Source organism: Columba livia, chromosome 16 (genome assembly GCF_036013475.1).
Source record: "Columba livia isolate bColLiv1 breed racing homer chromosome 16, bColLiv1.pat.W.v2, whole genome shotgun sequence".
NCBI classification, from domain to species: Eukaryota; Metazoa; Chordata; class Aves; order Columbiformes; family Columbidae; genus Columba; species Columba livia.
The window spans coordinates 390,089-404,611 of record NC_088617.1 but is presented as its reverse complement, the minus strand read 5'-3'; the positions used below and the strand labels follow the sequence as shown (position 1 = coordinate 404,611).

The following is a 14,523-nucleotide window of genomic DNA, read 5'->3' as shown; positions in this document are numbered from 1 at the left end:
ATGAGGCAGCACAATTCAGTGTGCACTTTATTCCACGCTGAAACAAGAAGAAAGTGTAAATGCAAGAACGAAAGCTTACCTGCTGCCCCTGAAGCCGCTGCTGGAGCTGCATGCGGAGCTGCTTTGGTGCATTGGTTCGAGGCCTCATCACGCTTGCCCTGGGATGCATGCTCTGAACTGGGAAACTGCTCTGCTGGCTCATCTGATTCATCACCGAATTGAAGGACGGCTGTTGTCCCTGAATGCTGCTGAAACCTCCGGGCATTGCTGCCCCTTGCCCTTGGTAGGGCTGACCATATAACGAAGGCTTCTGCTCAATCATAACTGAAGATTCCTGACCTTGAAACGAATCTTGTTTGGGTTCCAAAGCTTGTCCCTTCAACAGATAAAAAGATGTTTTCAGTATATTTTCTTTAAGTAGGAATTCTTAAAGAAACAATAAATCTAACACAGCATACAACAACCAAGAGTTTCTTGGGTAGAAAGAGCATGAACAAATTACGATTAGTCTCCAGACAAATGAAATAGCAACATTTTAGAATCATAATACATTTTTAAAAATCAGTTCTGTTGCACACTGCTTACACAGGCAGAGCAGTATCATTATTCAAGCCCTCCCGCACTTTTACACTGCCATTTGTCCACACGGCAGTGCGATTTTGTGGTTTTCAGCAAGTTCCAAATGACTCTCGGCGTGGCTTGTTCCGTTTGCTGGCCGTGCACGCGGAAGCGGGACGCGGAGGAGCGGGAGGCGCCCGGCCCGCTGGCCCCGCGCTGCCAGCCACGGATCCCAGCGCTCGGGCTCAGCCGACTGGAGGAACCGGCAGCACTCTGCGCATGGAACTGTAATGATTTACGCCCCCTAGAAAACTCACGAACAAACAAAACCCACAAAACAAACAAAATGAAACACACCACCCACACACTATATACCAAGGCATATTACAATAACCTTAGATAAGAAGACGCCATTTTATGGTTTTGTAATGCACAAAAAAGTGTAACCAATACTGAGCTTCTCCAATGAAAACCACTACTCAATGTAGATGCTTCCAAAGGCAGATTTAGGAGAACGAAGCCATGAAGTACGGAGCACAGAGGCAGTGAGGAGGTTCTCTTCACTTTCAAGTAAAAAAATAATAAGGTTTTTGGAAAATAAATGGCCAAGATCTCTGTTTACTTACTTGGTTTACGAGCTCAGGAATTCCTAACGCCCTGTCGATTTCTTCCAGACTCGTGACGTCCGTATTGCTCAGCAACGTGTGCAGCTGATCCAAAAGGGCCCTTTCATCATTCTGGCCTTCCATACTGGGTGCCGGACACAAGAGGTCATCCAAAGAGTTTCTAACTAATTGTCTATAAATACAAGAACATTACAGCCATTATGGACTATAAAGGCATATATCATATATTGACCTGGAGACGATTAAGCACTGTAGTCACTCAGAAGACTGAAGTAAGATTTAAGAACTTAAGTCCCAAATTTAGGTCCTAGAGTGTCCACTCAACTGCCATTCGTCCTTCAACACACGTAGATTCTCTTTCTTCCTGGCTTCTGCGTGTGCTACAGAGACAGGACTCTCAGATTTTCCCACCTCTTTCTCTGTGACTCCACTCAAGGACTGATTTTGTTAGCAATGCGTTTTGTGGAGCGGGGCTAAAAGATACCCAGTTTCACATCATGAGAAGACAGCAGCAGAAGTGGAAACATTCCTTCTCAAATCTGTTATCCCCACTCTATGTGCTACATTAACCTTCTCCAGGTCTTAAATTCTTCCGACAAACAGAGAGCAGTTGTATTTAAAATTATCCTAAAAGCTTCCCCGGTTGTACCTGTTTTGCGCCCCCCGCGATGCTGGCTCCATGGACAGCACGTTGTCAGGCCACGAGCTGGGCTGGTGAGACGGTCCTGCCTGTCCATACGGATTCCCCCCCATGCCGATGTTCATCTCATTCGGCCCTGCAAGGTGAAACATTCATGCAATGTTTAAAACCAAAAAGTACCCCCTTGCTCTCCCAAGGGTCATGTAAAGCATCGTGGATGACCGCACAAATTGTCAAGCAGCTTTGCAAGCTTTCCATCAGCACTGCTAACAGCCCTTTCTGAGCAAGCCACATTTGCACATTAGACAGGACAATTTTGTTAGAGATATAAACCAGAAAAAAACTACGGGCTTTAATACTCTCTTCGTATTTTAGACATTCAGCTTATTTTCTCCAATGCCAACACGAATACTTAAAAGAGAACCTGTATTTGCTATGTGGTTTTATATGACATTTCAATGCTCCATGTGAGAATTTTAAAGTATTCAAGAAAAAGCTTTAAAAAATCCTGATTACCAAGAAGAGCAAACAAACAAACAAAAAGCACAATGAATCAATCAGAATACCAGCACACTCTCGTATAATTACAGATGGCACTTAGTTCCTGGAAGTTAGCAGAGCAGTACTTCACTAACGAAATACACAGAAATTGCCCCTCAAAATCTGGAGACTCAGCATGAATTACCTGTGTACGAAACACACAGCACCAGAAGAAAATGAAAACGCCAAAAAACCATCAGGTGTCCCAGCCAGGGAACAACAGTCTTTACCTCAGAAAACCTCTGGATGGAAAGCTGGTATTCCACCCAGAGCAAAAAGATTCTGACACCGAACGCTCAATAAGGAACTAGTGAACTTGTGCTGAGTGGAACAATAAAACGTGCAGAACTTACTCATGTGAATCATCTGCTGCTGCAGCACTGGCCGCGCACCGGGGATGCTGCTGGAGCGAACGGGCAGCCCGGGCACGGAGCCGCCGGCCGCGGGCCTGGGGAGCGACGCGCTGAACTCGGGCCCCGGCCTGCCCACGGACGCGGCAGCAGGCTCCGCTCTGCTGCCCTTGGAGCTCGGCAAAGCCCAGTCTGCCGCCGGGTGCTGACCCACCGCGACACTTCTGCTGGGAGCACCTCCTGCCGTGAACACCAGAACACACGATCATCCTTCACGTAGGATACATCACACATTTCGGTAACAGAATTATTCTTACAGGGTTTTGTTTTACCAGCAAAGACACCCGCCAAAGGTGGAGCAATTCACTGCACTCCTACAACAGTACCTGAAGCCTACCATGCCAAGTTCTAAATCAAACCACTATACTCATCTAAATATATTTTAAAGCATTAATGACTGACTGCCATCGTGACCTGTTCTTGCTTCTATCTACTGAAAACATATGTTAAATTCAAAACTCAAAATAGTAAAAAATGATTTAACTACTAAACACAGTACTGGAAATAAATACACAGATGGTACACAGTTATGTTCTTATAATTTTTACTAGGGATAATAATTAAAAAGCATTTATATGCTGATGATAAAATTAATACTCTTTAACGTTAAGGTTTCATCTAACCAAAACTCATATTATAATCTCACAACATGTTTTACATAAAGCTTTTTCCTTTACAATGAGGTCTATTTGTACGAAAACCAACAAACCCAGATTTGCTCCAAAATTCTCCTGGTTTTCAATCATCCTTGGACTTCCACCCATCAGGTTCTGCTTGTGTAACATGGAGAACGCGCTGACGTTCCTGACCGCAGCGCCCGGGCTGTCCAGAGACACGGCCCTGGCGAAGGGCGCGCGGGCAGCCTGCGCCGACTGGGGACTCCTCGTGCCTGTCAAACGACGGGAAGATGCATGCAGCGCCACGTTTTAAAGAGGCGGCACCAGCAACGACTCAAGTAAGTCTGACCTGTTTATGGGCACACGCATTTGACCTTCAACAAGCCAGGAATAGTTCCGTTTATGTTCTCGCTACACAAATCGCATTTTGAGTACATAGTTAGAACCTTTTACAGGAAAAGCCAGACGCAGTTCCTTTTGGCCCTAGACATAAAAGTGTTCATTTTAATTTAAGTTCTATAATGAACCACTTTTTTAACATTTTGAAACACGCTATTATGACAGATGCCTTGATATATGTGAGTGGACTGCCCAGCCTTTGGATAACTCTCACGTGGAGACAGAACCAAGTCAAACGATGGGTTGGAACAGGCTGAATCCAGAAGCGCCGTGTTCCTGAGCACAGCATCCGACGTGGACTAATTCAACCCAGAAATCACTCTGCTCCACCGCCAATGGCGTCGGCGGCCTTACTTGTTCTTGTACCTGGTTTTACATTTCTCATTATCCATGTTTCGTGTCCTTAGGCCACTGCAGCAAGTCTATTGCCCTATATAATCAGGCGCTGACCCACGTTACAAAAGGAAGCGACAAGGCCAATGCCGCTGGCCCAGCAGCAGGGCCGCCCTCCTGTCCTGCTCAGCCTGCTCCTCGGGAAGGGCACTGCTCAGTGACCAGGAGCACTGGTCAGACTCCCTAGGCCACAAGGTGGTTTTGCACACAGTAAGGGGGCAACCAAAGCTTGCCACCAAGCCCATATTGTTCCCCTAGTCATCTGTAAGGAACACTAATTTTAATCTGCAACTCTCAAAACATTTTTCCTGATGTCTCAGAGAAATCTACATTAGACAAACGCAGAAGAGAACACAAAACCAGGAAATGATGTTAACTTCATTCGTTGTGTACATAGCAGATGAGTGCTGCCGAGACAGCGAATGCTGTACATAACTGCCTCTGAAAGCACAATTAGCCATTCTGCATTACATTTGTCCTTGAAGATACAGGAGATCAAGGAAGTATTCTCTAAGGGTTTGAGAACACATTATGTTTACATCAGGCAAGAAAAGAACCCTAATTTTAAAACCAATGTGACACTAAATTCCTTACCCAACAGTGCATTTCCTTGAAATAATGCTTGCTTTGTTCCAAGGTTATTTCCATTTGCAGACATCGCATTATTGTAAAACTCTGAACTAGTCAGATCACCTAGAATTGCATCCAAATTATCCAAGTCACCACTCATCTGAAAAGACACAGTGAAACACCAAGGTTATTTACTATCACATGGCTTTCCTTCAGCTTTTATTTAGCTCCTCGCTAATCTGGAAAGATGTAACTGTGAAATCGCAGATATTAAAGACCTTATGTTAAGGAAGAGTTTGTAAATATAGGCTACCTTAATCAAACCATAACTCATTGATAACATTAGCCCACAACTTCAGTACGGCACGTTTGGTTATACAGCAGTTCTACAATAAAACCTGCTCATACAGTGTCACACCATTTGCACAGAACTTTCTAGACAAGTTTACACACACGTGCAAACAAGGGTGTTCTTTATTTGGCCATTTGCTGAAATAAGAAAATATTGGTTTGTTCGCTACCATCACTTTACATTATACCGTACCTCCTCTGGGGGTTCCGGTTTTATCTTTGTCTCTTTTTCTTGACTGGAAGTAGGAACTGTAGAACTACTGCATTGTCCCATTTTATTATCCACATTTTCTACTTTAGGCTTCAGCTCTTTGGAAAGTGGGTCCTTCACATCATCTTTATCTAACAGATACCTCAGTAAAGCATTGTTTTCCTTCTTCTTTGGGCTCAGTTGCTCCTGTTTGACGGTGCCTTCTCCGCAAGGGGCTGTATTACTAACATCATGATACGTGTCTTTACCAGTAGCTTCGGCTGTGATCTTGGCTACCTCTGCTGGAGAATTACCGTTCTGTAACAATTTATGCAAAATGCGATGCTTCTCCTGCAGGAGCGACCCGTGCACGTTCGAGGAGGAAGATACCCCCCCCGACGTGGACGAGGAAACTCCGGACGGGCTGGTAACGCTGGTGGAGGATTCTTTACAGCTGGAGTCCAAAGGGGAGTTTGAAGCTGTAGAATGGCCTCTGTCATCTGAGGAGCACGTGAGTAGCTGAAGCAGTTTTTTATGCCCTTTGCTTTCAGATGGCGCTCTCTGACTTTCAGATGCCTCCACATTGCCCTCTTTGCTGTCTTTCTCACTGAGGAGATCCCTGCTGTTTGACTGGCAGATGGAACTTTCCACTTGGTTCTGTTCACAGTACAAACCAGAAGGGCTTTTGGACTCCTGGGTACTTGTTTTACTTTGCTGAGATACACTCATGTTTGGGGAATTATCCAATTTTGGACCCGGTGAAGAAAGTGTTGATAAAAGGGAAGTTCCAACACCCTCACTAATGGCTTGAAGAGCACTAAGAGAACTGCTAGAGAACGTGTTGTTGCCGGTGTTGCTGGCAGATCCCATGGGAGAGTGCATACCTGGATCACACAACAGAGATCCCACTTATTAGACCACAGTGCTGTCTGTATCTACTCTTCCTTCAGTTTACGTCTGACTGCCAGATTCAGTTAATTATTTTAAAATAATTTTAAAATTAATAATTTTAGGTATACTACACTTACGTAACATGTACAAGGTCATACAGAACTGTTTAAAAGGATGAAAGATGGAATTCAGATAAACATGAGAAAAGATGGCTTAAAATTAAAAAAAGAGAGATTCCAGCAAAAATAAAGTACCTGTAACTGGAGAAAACTGGTGCGAACTCATTTTTGGACTCCCTCGATTCCTAGGAGATATCATTAGATTCTGTTGGTTGGAAGTTAAACCAGGACTACCATGTGGTGGGCTACTCATAGTTAACCCGTAGCTGTTGTTCTGGTACGCAGAGGGCTGCATGCCGGGCCCAGAGCTCGCTGGCCCCACGCTCCCGGGGCCTCCGTACCGGGTGCTGCTGAGCTGCCCCACGGCGCCGGGATCTGCCAGCCCGTAGCTCCTGCTCTGCGCTGCCAGCCCGTGGCCAGGGGACGCGGTCACCAGAGCGCCGGCAGAGCTCGCGTTCCCAGCCACGGCTGTTCTGACGTTCTGCCCAACTGAGTTAGGGTTTGGCCGATATCCATTTTGTTCTCTGTAAGTTCAACAACATCCCCAGAAACCCCACAAAACAAATTAAAACCTTATTTGGAATCAAGTGCTACAAAGACAGAATAACACTGTTAAATAATTTTCCAATTTTTGTTTTCCAAAAGAGCAGTGAGAATTCAGGCTTCCACAACAGCAGAACTAAGCCACACCACTCACTTCTTCGTTACAGAAGTGCCTGGTCCCTTAGGTGCTCTGGGCTGTACGGACAGAAGCATCACCCCTCAAACAGCTTTCTTTCATCAGTCAGACTTTTCAGTTTGAACGCCTTCCGTCTCTGGGCCCCTTCCTGAGTCAGTGTGTGACACTGCTCCGCTGCGCACACTAACGATGCCCTGAACCACCTCAGCTCCTTGGTTTTCAGCACCTGGGGCACTTTAATGCCAGCAGCAGACAGATTCCTTCCAGAGCGGCATTTCAATTATTCTTGCAATCAACAAGAACTGCTCCCAGGAAGTGCTATTTAAGGTACATTTAACTTGGAGTCATCAACGATGCATCTGAGGGGGTTTTGTTGTGTTTTTAATTGGTCTGCAGTTAAGAAGAGTAAGATAAAGCATGTACCTGAGCGTTTCTACTTTCAGCATTTCATCATAACGAACGTTAACTCAAATGAATAACGAAGATCTAACACAGGCTCCACGCAGGCACTGAGGAAAACCTCTTTGGACCGGTACTGCCCTCCTGCCACACAGGGCAGTCAGGAGCGTCAGCGTTGGGCTGACACCTTTATGTGCATCCGGTGCAACTCTGCTTCCCAAACTCCCCTTGAGTTTTGATCAGATAAAATATTTTGGTATGCTTTTTCTTCAGATGTATCTTTAAAAGCTATGACACTTAAATGACAAACAGATACCACTGGTTTCACCTTTGAAGAAAGTGGGTAGAGACAAATCCATGGCGGTCATTAGTCACAGGGTTTCGAAACAGTTTACTTTTTGTTTGCGCCGTCACTATGGTGCCATCCGCTAAAGAGAACCGATACAACGGCGTCTCAGCATGGCCTTGCGTGTAAGCTGTAAAGGAAATGCACACATAGAGATCATAGTTAAAAGCCCAAGAATTATTAATATGCACTCTACAGATATTTAACATGATACCCCTCATTTGCTGAAGCTTATAAAAAAAAAAAAAAAGGAAAAATAGATATTCAGAAAAAGGGAAAAAGGCAATATTCCACATTTTCTCCTAAATTAGTAGAGGAAGATAAAAGGCAACAGACGATTTTGTGCTCACCATGAACAGGTGGCAAGGCTCTACATGTATTAGGATTTCCAGGGCTAGGTTAGTAGGTTTCCGTGGCTTCTCCCTGGGGAGCAGGTGTAACCAACCAAGTAGGAATTGCACCAAAACATACCGGTAATTGATACAGAACAGAAATGACGCTTGGAAACCTTCAGATGGACTGTTTTGAAGTTTAAATGTTTAAAAGTTTATTTCCATTTAAAAAAATGTGGAAACCATTGCTTTTAATTTGAGCTCCAAATTTCTTATAAATTTAGGATTTATTTAATGAGTTAAGTGAAAGAATTTCCAATGGAACGGCAACTCCGTTTTCTGCCAGTCTGAGTTTCTCTTGATTTAATATCCCCTCTACCGGAAGTACCTTGTGAACCCTTGAAAACGACCAGAGTTTAGAAAACTTAGAAAATGTCACCTTTCTTCCTGAACACGGCGGCTTCCCTGCGCCTCATCAAGTCATCGAGCTAGCGTTACACAACACCTAACAGCGGGACACCGAGAACACCTGGAGCCTCTGTGCCTCCAATAGAAAAAGGCACCACCACCACTGTGACCACTCCTAGCGAGCTACCCTTGACCAGACGGAAGGAGGAACTCAAACAAAAGGAAAACTATCAGAACAGACACATTGGAAAACCAAAATAACGTCCATCAGAATTCCTGTTTCTCAGGAACTCATCCTCCTTCAGCTTTGCAATAAGAGCCACAGCAATTAATACTAACAAAAGATATGAAAAAACATGAACGCAGGCAGAATTTAGCATTTTTGCAGCCACGAGGAGAAGCAGGATGACCAACCATTGCAAACAGATTTTTACCTTCATGATAGTGGCGTTTGTTCGACCACGACTGTCCATCATTATGGCATAAGAACCTCTGAATGCACCGACGAATGATATCCTCAAAGCCGGGTCTCATCGAAGACCGTAATGAGTTTGTGTCGATGTTGACAAGTTTGCCTGGAACAGCAACGTGCACAAGTTCAACTCTTTATGACTATGCCAATACTTTCATATAGATACGATACATTCCAGAAGGCTCCAATATCACCAACTGTTCGTCAGTCTAACACTAAACCTGGAGTATGAAGAAGTCACATTTATGAATAATCTGCCATGTGAGAATATGATGCCACTTGTTAAACCATCAATATTCAAAGGGATTCAGATAACTGAAAAGGGAGACGGGAAGCACCCACAGGTTAATGTCAGAACTCTAGAAAACAGAACCTTCAGTCTCTGACACCCGAAGGATGCACACACAGTAAAATTTTCAAATATACCGACCAACGACATCCACAAATGAACATTATAAACACTATTTGGCATCTGAAAAAGCCCCCTCTGGATTATATAAGTATTTCAATTTAAACAGCATAAACCACTTTGAACATTAGCTCATGTTCTGTGGAAAAATACATGCATTCTAACGAACTCTCATTAGGTTCAGTTATAATTTAAAATATTTCTTACATGTAAAGGAAAACACGATGACGACCATTTGAAATGTCGTCAAGCTAAAACACAAGTAATGCTCTAACACCAACCTGCCGAACAAGAGCGTACTCGCACGGAGACAGAAGACACGTCCCACAGCTGCTGTTCCCGCGGTGCAGGGCGGCAGAACCGCAGGAACTGCCAGCGAGAACCCCGCCGGTCACTCCAGAGACACTCTTTACGTACCTGCTCTACTCCAAACAAGAGCGCGCCGGCACAAAAGATACCTCCATACCCGCTTCCGGGCACACCGCTCACCTGAAAGATCGTGTCTTGTAATAAAGCTCTCCGGGTTTGTCGGAAATGCCCTTTCTGCAGTCGTGATACGCCGTGCCACACAAATCATACAGGACTGCAAATCTGTATTGAAAAAAAGAACGTTTTTGCTTTAATTTCCCTTCTGATTTATTGCACTAAAGCATCTAATAAAACAGCTGAAGTGCCTTTCACTGTTAAAATGGAACTATAAACAGTAAGTATGGAAGGTTTTGCATTCTTTTCCTACTTACGTAACAACGGATTGCAGAAGCCACCGATTTCATACCATACACCGAATACCAAAAAGCTTTACTCGGAGTTTTCTTTTGTGCACCAGAATCCCCCAGAATCTCCTACCTTCCCCCTCCTCCATCATGGCTCTCGGCTGAGATAAAGCAAAGCACTGCATTGTTTCGTATCTTTGACGCGTATCCGGGAGGCTGCCTACGTCTTCCAAGAGATCATGGGAGGTTTTCACCATCATCCGGCAATTGAACGTGTGACTCTTCTGTCGGGGGGTTTCATTGGTCCAAGCAACTCCATTAACTTCAAATAATACAGTAAAAATTTATCAAGATTTTAAGATAAAATCATTAATAACTGTTTTTTCTGACTGTAGATACCTTGTTTTTAGACTACAGACATTAAAGAATGTTTTAAGATTCTTTCTCAATATACCATCAGTTTTATATCTTGGGAATAGCAGCACTGATAATCAAGGAATCTCTTCCCCTACAAGATGCTTTCAGCCACTGAAGAAGAGCTGAAAAGTCTTTCACGTATTTAAAACTTGAGCCGTTCCCTCCACCTTGTGTCATTAGGAAACTCTTACTGCAGTATCCGTGGTTTAAGTTACACGTAAACAAATTGCAAAGGCTGAAGTACGGTGCGAATTTCCAGCACATTTATTTCTGGTGGTGTTGCTTTAGTAAGAACACAGTAATATTTTCCAAGATTAACACAGTTTTGTAGTCAAACATTCGTTGTATCAGTAATTTCTTTTGAAAGGTTACCCATTACGAGTTGGGTTGTTTTCTCCTCTGTTCTCACGCGGGCTAGTAACAGTGTAGTAAGTCAACCTGTATTACCTGAAGATTTAGGTAGGTTTTTAAGAAAGTCCTTCCGGTCCTCTTCATGCAAGATGCCATAGACACTTGTATTAACCAAATCTTCCTGCTTGTATTGCAGGTACTGTGTGACGTTTTCTGACACAAATACGATGTTCCCATCTCGATTTACAACAAACAGGAAACCGTCCAATGCCTGAGTATTAACATGACAACGTGTAAGACACACTGCCGAATTCTGAACATCACCCATTTCAAAAACTATGTGGGTGATAAACGTCCAGTTACAATACAGGCATTTTCATTAGTAGTGCTGAAGCTTTGAATTTTTCTCTGAGAAAAACTGTGTCTGGTGAGCAAGAATTTAAATACTAAAAATGAATCCATTCAGTTGTTATTCCTACGAGCTCTTTCACCATGATAACCACCTTCGTGTTTCATTCTTGCTTTACTTCAACACAAGATAATGACTGTGTAACATTATTTCAATAGCTGGTAAATTGAAACCAGAAGAAATTCAATAGAAACACGCAGTAAGACATGAGCAGGCAGGTATTGCCACTCGTGAGTGATAAGGGAGAGGCTCTACCCATCTCCTAAAATACTGCATTTTCTTAACTGAAAGAAAAACTCAGCATCTATGTGAAACAGTAAAGTCTCAAAACTGCTCTTCAGTGCACTTGCAAATATGGGATTGGTTTTCTGGGCATAAAGAATCACAGAATGTCAGCAAAACAGCATCCATTTATTTTAATGACTATCTCCTAAAGTAAAAGTAAAATATTCCACGGCCAAATGCTATTCTTCTTTTTCCTTCGACAGAGAATTTCAGCAAAATTAAGAAAACATGAGATTTTATTCCTGACCCTTTCACATACAGTTCTGGATAGTTCTTGTGTACTATTTATTACTATATGATTGCAGGCTTCAGTGCAATATTTTCACCTGCCTGAAGGATTTGATTCCATAGAGATTTATTGAAGCCTAATTTATACTCGCCTGTAATAAAAGAGGTCCCAGAGAATCCTTATCAATAACTCCTTGACCTGTAGAAGACACATCAGCTTTCTGAACATCATCATCATTAGAAACCGCTTTTCCTGAAACCCAAAAGATACATTTTGGTAGAGAAACATTTCAAATGAAGACCAGATTCAAATATTTACAAGCCAGATTCTAGGAAGCATGTGAAGAAAGGCAAGAAACCCCACAAATGAGACAGGAGGTCTCATATATTGATAATTTGCTTAAGACTAGAAAAAGATGTCACAGCTACATAACGCAGAACTCTGCTCACACAAACTGACTTGACAGAGCCAAGAGAAACAAGCAAAGTAAAATCAATACATCTGATTGGAAGTTTGCCCCATATTTTTCTCAGGAATCAGTTTCGAAGCACTACACTCACTCGAAGCACGAAGTCCCGCGAAGTGAAGGCCAACAGCGCGCGTTCCACGTGCCCGTGGGGAGCTGCTGTGCTGCACCCGCAGACGGCACAGGCCCATCTGCTTCCAGCCGCTCTGCGGCCCAGCCTGAGCCTTCCCAGCGCCTCCAGGACTCCGACCGGGAAAGGCCGCGCGCGGCTCTAGAGCCCCGATTTCCCATTAAAAAGGTACGGTAAACACTTCTAAACAGAAAATTAGCCAAAGTCGGCAGACCTTCTCAGCCATAACTGCCCGTGTGAAAAACACTACTAATTTCTCAAGGAACTACTGCTTTGGAAAAGGAATCACACGAAAATGAAATTACTTCTTTTGGTTTAGCAGAGAACTGTACCTTGCTCTTTTATCTGTCGAATCTGTTTCACGGTTTCTTTCAAAATAGCACATTTGTCTGGTTTGACGTTAAAATTGTCAATGTCGCTCAGATTAGCAGATATCAGTTCAGCCAGTTCTTCAATGTATTTGCTTTCCTGCTCGCGCCGACGCTTCTCGCCACCGCAGGTCAGACTAGGAATCACAAACATCATTTCATATACATACCATCATATGGAAAAGCTGTGCTCGCTCTGCGAACCTCAACGTACTTCATGTAACACCTGCCTATTAAACCTCGGTAGTAGTTACTCTTCCAGCAAACACAAATCTGAAGGGCACGTGCTTGTGTTTTGTTACGTTGCTGTTTGGTTTGGGCTTTTGTGGGGTTTTTAATAATATTAAGCACAAATTTATCTGAAGAGGATATGAGAAAGCTATTAATCAAAATAATCCTCCTGTGATTCCTCTGTTGTCAAATGTAATGACAATAGCAATTGCCTGGTATAAAACTGTAACACTCACAGAGGAAGTATATTTTATCCTTGTTACTTTATCAAAGTTACTTTAGATTTGTTTATCATTTATTAGACAAATTAAACAGAATTTTAACATTTTATGAAATCCGTTTGGTTTGCTCATAACAAGATGACTACCGGAGGAGATACCTCAGAGGCGTTTCCAGACATCAGGACAAAAACGCCACCTGAACATCCAAGCAAATCAGAATCCCAGACAACCCAGTGCTGAAATTCCCTTTCCTACACAGACTGACGCGCTAAGTAAAGACCCGTCTACAGCCTAAACCGACAGAGAACGGTGTCACACAGAGTATGCCCAGAGCAGGAAAAGAAGCGGTCAGGAGGAGGGAAGGGGCGAGAACGGGCACACTGACGCAATCAAAGGAAGGAACGTTCTTCGAGAAGAAACCAGGTGAAAGGAACAGGAAGGTTTGCATGGGCCAGTCCTGGAGAACACACAGACAAAGCAGGGGCTTGAAACACAGAGAAAGCTAATGAAGGGCACAAACTGAAAAGTCAAATTCCTGAATGGCCAGACACTGGAGAAGGGGAAGGAGAGACCAGAATGGGGGACAGTCCCAAAGAGACGCCGGGATACAGCGGGAGAGGCTGAGGATCTCATGCACAATCTGCTGCACGATGGTGGCAACGAGCATGGGACTGTGGGGACGTCCATGAAAAAGAGAAACAAGCACACACGATGCCGGGTATTTTGGGGAAACTGAAGACAAATTTAATACAGTTTAATACTCTGTGGGAACACAAACACGAGAGAGGGGCAGGAAGACAGCATGGAATGTCAGAATTTGAGACATGCTTGCAAAGTCTGGAGAAACACAACCCAAAGGGGTGACGCCAAATGCTGCCTTTGGAATATCTGTGAAGCAATAAGTTCTTCTTGTTTTGCCTCGTAATCACAGCTTCAAACAGTGATTCCGTATATGTTCACTCCGTTTAGATTTCTGTGAGAGTCTCATTATAAATCATAGTCCATCAGCTTTGGCATATCTACACATAACAGTAAAGTGTATCTTCACAGCAGAAGCTGGCCCGGGGAAGTTTTCAATCAAACGGAATCATTAGTCAGAACTTCCCCCAGAACCCCAGGGTGTCAGGGACTGGAAGGGCCCTGGAAAGCTCATGCAGTGCAATCCCCCCATGGAGCAGGAACACCCAGATGAGGTTACACAGGAAGGTGTCCAGGCGGGTTGGAATGTCTGCACAGAAGGAGACTCCACAACCCCCTGGGCAGCCTGGGCCAGGCTCTGCCACCCTCACCCCCAACAAGTTTCTTCTCATATTTCAGTGGAACCTTTTGTGTTCCAGTTTGAACCCGTTACCCC

At 43.8% G+C, this 14,523-nt stretch overlaps 1 protein-coding gene across 8 annotated transcripts in view; it reads right to left on the bottom strand.

The window, feature by feature from the left end:
- The window catches only part of NCOA3 (nuclear receptor coactivator 3), a 65,716-nt gene that overhangs the window by 6,924 nt on the left and 44,269 nt on the right, over positions 1 to 14,523 (bottom strand). For 7 of the 8 annotated variants that reach the window (XR_010466508.1, XM_021287929.2, XM_065031706.1 and 4 more), the window contains 15 exons: positions 12,682 to 12,854; positions 11,905 to 12,005; positions 10,927 to 11,101; positions 10,196 to 10,384; positions 9,839 to 9,940; positions 8,903 to 9,043; positions 7,711 to 7,858; positions 6,440 to 6,828; positions 5,298 to 6,178; positions 4,778 to 4,913; positions 3,484 to 3,663; positions 2,718 to 2,954; positions 1,834 to 1,960; positions 1,185 to 1,356; positions 80 to 376 (listed from right to left, as the gene is read on the bottom strand). Coding sequence is in view for 7 of the 8 variants with exons in the window: in XM_021287929.2 (XP_021143604.2) it covers positions 80 to 376; positions 1,185 to 1,356; positions 1,834 to 1,960; positions 2,718 to 2,954; positions 3,484 to 3,663; positions 4,778 to 4,913; positions 5,298 to 6,178; positions 6,440 to 6,828; positions 7,711 to 7,858; positions 8,903 to 9,043; positions 9,839 to 9,940; positions 10,196 to 10,384; positions 10,927 to 11,101; positions 11,905 to 12,005; positions 12,682 to 12,854 (3,448 nt within the window). In the remaining variant the exon portion in view is untranslated. The remainder of the gene's footprint in view (positions 1 to 79; positions 377 to 1,184; positions 1,357 to 1,833; positions 1,961 to 2,717; positions 2,955 to 3,483; positions 3,664 to 4,777; positions 4,914 to 5,297; positions 6,179 to 6,439; positions 6,829 to 7,710; positions 7,859 to 8,902; positions 9,044 to 9,838; positions 9,941 to 10,195; positions 10,385 to 10,926; positions 11,102 to 11,904; positions 12,006 to 12,681; positions 12,855 to 14,523) is intronic. The other variant, XM_065031708.1, reaches the window with a different exon arrangement.